Genomic DNA, 4,905 nt, shown 5'->3' with positions numbered 1-4,905 from the left:
ACATTTGTATATTATGACTTTGACTATAAAACATTTATACATCATAACATTGATTATAAAACATTTGTATACTATAACATTGATTATAAAACATTTGTACATTATGACTTTGATAATAAAACATTTGTACATTATAACATTGATTATAAAACATTTGTACATTATAACGTTGAATATAACATTTGTACATTATAACATTGATAATAAAACATTTATACATTATAACGTTGAATATAACATTTGTACATTACAACATTGATAATAAAACATTTGTATATTATAACTTTGAATATAAAACATTTGTATATTGTGACTTTGACTATAAAACATTTATACATCATAACATTGATTATAAAACATTTATACATCATAACATTGATTATAAAACATTTATATATTATAACTTTGAATATGAAACATTTGTACATTACAACATTGACTATAAAACATTTATATATTATAACTGTTGACAATAAAACATTTGTACATTACAACATTGACTATAAACATTTATATATTATAACTTTGACTATAAAACATTTGCATACTTGGTATCATGTCTGTGATTGTGAAACACGTATCCCTGCTGACGACACACACGGGAAATCCTAGTGAACGCAGGACTCATGTTAGCAAATGTCAAATCTTGTAATGTCAAAAAAGATGCACTAAAGATGTTATAAAATGCATATCATAATAAAATATTCTAGCCACATCACCGGTGGGAAGAACGAATCCTATCCGCGACCTTTGAACATGTATGAAGTGTCAGGAAGAGATCGTTTTGCATCAATCATCAATGACCTTTGAATTGTCACTGTAATAATTATTCATTAGTATATGGAAATTGATTTACTTTTAGATCCTTATGTTACGTCAAAGAAAAGCGAAAATAAAACCACAATAATAATTATATAGGGAAACTGTGAAATTAAAATACCCGTACGCTCAGATATGTGGGTGACCTTATCAATTCTCCCGCTTAAGTCCTCACAGTCTTTAACCCATCGTTAATTAGTACCAATTAAAATCTCATAAAAATGACATTAACTGCTTATGAACAATAGACATATTCACGCTGACGAAACTTAAATTTCCAAAAATGCTAATTAATTAAGCATCGAAATGTATAAAAACGTGTCGAAATTGTGAAGAGAGCACAAACTTGTCAGAGAATTCAAACAAGACTTTCGAAGAAAAAGGTAAGAGTTCTCGTTTTTCAAGCTTTCTAAAATTACATTTCCATGCCAGTAAGGCAACTCATTTACACATTTTATATTAAGATACTTTACTTTACTCCATAGTACGAATTGTTTCTGTAGATCTTTGAAAAAATAGTCCATTGCATTGTACTGTGGCATAAAATACGAATACATGTATATATTTAAACCTATATTAACTCGAAATGCACTCTTCTTATTAGACAAATACATGTATCATTCTTCTTAAAGTTAGGAATAATTTGCTATCAGTTCATCTTACGGCGTTTCCTGGTGTATGAATTCTTATTGTTTTAAGTAGAAATGTATTTCGTTATTTTATATTCGATTTTATAATCGTTCCTCTTTTTAGATATCACTAGTGCTCTAGTGCTAATCGATAAACGATTATACCCGAATTTGCATCCGTCTTTTTATAGATATACACTAGTGCTTATAGACAAACGATATAGACATACGTTAGCTTTAATAGATTAATGATGTAGATATATAGATTGTTTTAATAGATTTACGCTTTAGATAAACAGTAGTTTTAATAGATTTACGCTTTAGATAAACAGCAGTTTTAATAAATTTACGCTATAAATAAACAGCATTTCTAATTGATTTACTCTTTAGATAAAGAGTAGTTTTAATAAATTTACGCTTTAGATAAGTAGTAATTAAATAGATTTCCGCTTTAGATAAAGAGTAGTTTTAACAGATTTATGCTTCAGATAAACAGCAGTTTTCATAGAATTACGCCTTTGATAAACAGTAGTTTAAATAGATTTACGCTTTAGATAACTGTAGTTGTAATAGATTTACGCTATAGATAAACAGCATTTCTAATTGATTTACTCTTTAGATAAAGAGTAGTTTTAATAAATTTACGCTTTTGATAAGTAGTAATTAAATAGATTTCCGCTTTAGATAAAGAGTAGTTTTAATAGATTTATGCTTCAGATTAACAGCAGTTTTCATAGAATTACGCCTTTGATAAACAGTAGTTTGAATAGATTTCCGCTTTAGATAAACAGTAGTCAATACGTAACGTTATAGTTTCTCGCCTTTTAAGGGTCACTCCGTTCATACCTAATGAACGTTTGAAGTGTCAACTGAATCTACTTAATTTTATTACAATTTGAACGCTGTTATTTCAACCAAATTTACATTTGATGTGTAGCCGTAACGATCTGTCGGTTTTTTGTCACCCCATGCACTTTACGCCTCGGCGTAGATGAAATTGACAGAGTGTGGTCACCAAAAAGTCGCCCATTAATGTCTACTAACGGTTTTGCTCTATGAACTTACCAGCTTGAAGGAAATGTTTTAATGTATATACATGCGGTTGTAATAAACTGGTTACATTGATATATAGCTGTAATATATTGATACTATAGATACGCAGTTTTAATAAACTTATAATTTAGATATGTAATGGCTAGGTTATGAATAATGATATTCACACTAAACTGTAATTCTAACTCAAAATTGACAAAATGATACGATACGAACAAAATATAGCTTTCCATGGATACCATTGGAAAAAACAGGAGAATATGATAATGACCACGTGTTCCGAAAAAGCTACCGTCTTTTACTTAATCAATGACACCCGCCAAGCAAGTCTAAATAACATCCGTCTGACTTCATATCACATCAGGAAATAGAATGTTCCCCAGTCAGATCATGCTGTCGACCATAGAACGTTTCCATTGTCTTCATCAACATTAGATCTCTCGAACCCCTGTTGCTGTGTTGACTGGTCATAAAAATTTACATGTTTACTTTTGTCCTTGTAGTTTGACAAGATGATGTACCAGGTAGTGTTTGTGCTGGCGATAGCCATGATAGCAGCCGATTCTGTGCCTTCATACCCCAAGGTCAGCAAAGGGTACAGCAAAGGCATAACCAAGGGTTTCGGTAACACAGGCTATATGAAAGGGTACAACGGATTCAACGGGGGTTTCAACGGATTCAACGGAGGTTTCAACGGATTCAATGGAGGATTCAATGGAGGATTCAATGGAGTTCATATGAATAGCTACAGAAGCATGGGTCCTTCTGTTGGTTACAATGTATTCAACCGTGGCTACAACGGATTCAATCCGGGGTATATGGGATTCAATGGTTACAACAGATTCAACAATGGATACAATAGCTTTAACAACGGTTACTCTGGATTCAACGGCATGATGAATGCCGGTTTTAACGGAGGTTATGGACAAATGGGAAACGGATTCATGAACCGTCGAGTCTATCCCGGCTACCCCAGGTTTGGAGGAAACTCTTACTCCATGTACAGATCCAACGGATACTTTGGGGATGATGATGACTATAAATTTGGCGGATTCTCCCGAATGCCATTCAGGAGTGGACCTTTCCAGAATGGATATACTGGCGGGTTCAGCAGTGGAGGCAGAAGCGGGTACATGAAAAGTTTTGGAGGTCCCCGTCAAGGCATGTTCAGATCATCATATCCTAAATTCGGATACAAGTCAAGCATCTCTTCCAAAAAGGTAAGAAAATCCGCTGTAATAAGCATTTCTTTGATAAGTTCATCTTTTAGTATTGAACATGTGATCTTGTCAAATCTGTAACGTTTGTTTTAGCTTTTTAAATTATTTCAATATAATTCCAAATATGCTTTAAATTCATTTGTCTTTTTTTTCACTTTCAGGGTTCCTACTAATTTGAAATTCCATCTCACCAACGGACTTGACAAGACCAAACTGATTTGATCTCGTGCGCGACTGAAATGTCATTATACAATGTAAATTATTTCTAATTAAATATCGTATGTTTGTACAAAATGTATATGTTGGCTTTTTCTTGCGAATGCGAAAGCATGAATTCAAATACTGTAATTCTGAACAGGCTCAAGAAGGCAGCAATTTCTGAGATTGCTAAAAAGGACAAAAAAATCGGTCTCCAGGGAGGCATGTATGAGAAATACGTATATACATGTATAATACGAGAGAGATTTTTATCAATATAGATGGAAGGTGACAGGTGAAGTAAGTTTGTATACATATAGATGGAAGGTAACAGAATTTAGACGGCCGGGACTTTTGTCATTTTACTTGGTTGTTGTTGTTGGTAGATCTTGCGGATGACATGCAAGAAAACTTCCACGAGATGGCTTCACAGTGTCGTTTACAAAAGTCATTAAAATTCTGAGTAATATCCTGATGCAACTGTTGCTTGACTCGCGACATTTTATTTAATTGAGGGTATCGGAAAAAAATAAGCAAAAAGACACTATTACAATACAATTTCAACGCTTATTACTGAAATTTCGTTACTTTATCAAATTCAATAGATTTTAAAATAGCTTAGTGTCACAAAAAATATTAAAGAAATGCAATAGGATTTGGCACAAATTATCACAACATTATCAATGCCCTTTTCCAAAAGAAGTATTTAAAGATTTAAACATTTGAAAAAAAAATAAAGGACAGATCAAGAAATGGTCATCCTCGATAACCAATCATCCAGACGTAATCAGTAACTAACAATCTTGACAATAAGTTACCGTCTATTGACACCGTACGAGCATCAACTCCTCAAATGTGAGCACATTGTCGCCAATTGAGACAGCACATCTGATCGAATTCCTATCACCTTAACCTTCCAATTCAGTATAATTTATGAAACAACTAGAGCATACCGACGTGAAGATGAAATCTTAATTCCAGCTCAA

The 4,905-nt window shown here is 32.6% G+C and overlaps 1 protein-coding gene across 1 annotated transcript; it reads left to right on the top strand.

Annotated features, from left to right (window-relative positions):
- Positions 1 to 1,163: 1,163 nt before the first annotated feature.
- On the top strand, positions 1,164 to 4,015 carry LOC117323573 (ATP-dependent RNA helicase A-like). The gene is made up of 3 exons (XM_033878875.1): positions 1,164 to 1,202; positions 3,005 to 3,721; positions 3,883 to 4,015. The coding sequence occupies exons 2-3, from the start codon at positions 3,014 to 3,016 to the stop codon at positions 3,892 to 3,894; spliced, it is 720 nt and encodes a 239-aa protein (XP_033734766.1). The 5' UTR covers positions 1,164 to 1,202; positions 3,005 to 3,013; the 3' UTR covers positions 3,895 to 4,015.
- The last annotated feature ends 890 nt before the right edge of the window (positions 4,016 to 4,905 follow it).

Source organism: Pecten maximus, chromosome 3 (assembly GCF_902652985.1).
Source record: "Pecten maximus chromosome 3, xPecMax1.1, whole genome shotgun sequence".
Taxonomy (NCBI): Eukaryota; Metazoa; Mollusca; class Bivalvia; order Pectinida; family Pectinidae; genus Pecten; species Pecten maximus.
The sequence above is the reverse complement of the archived record's forward strand: the minus strand, read 5'-3'. Positions and strand labels throughout refer to the sequence as shown.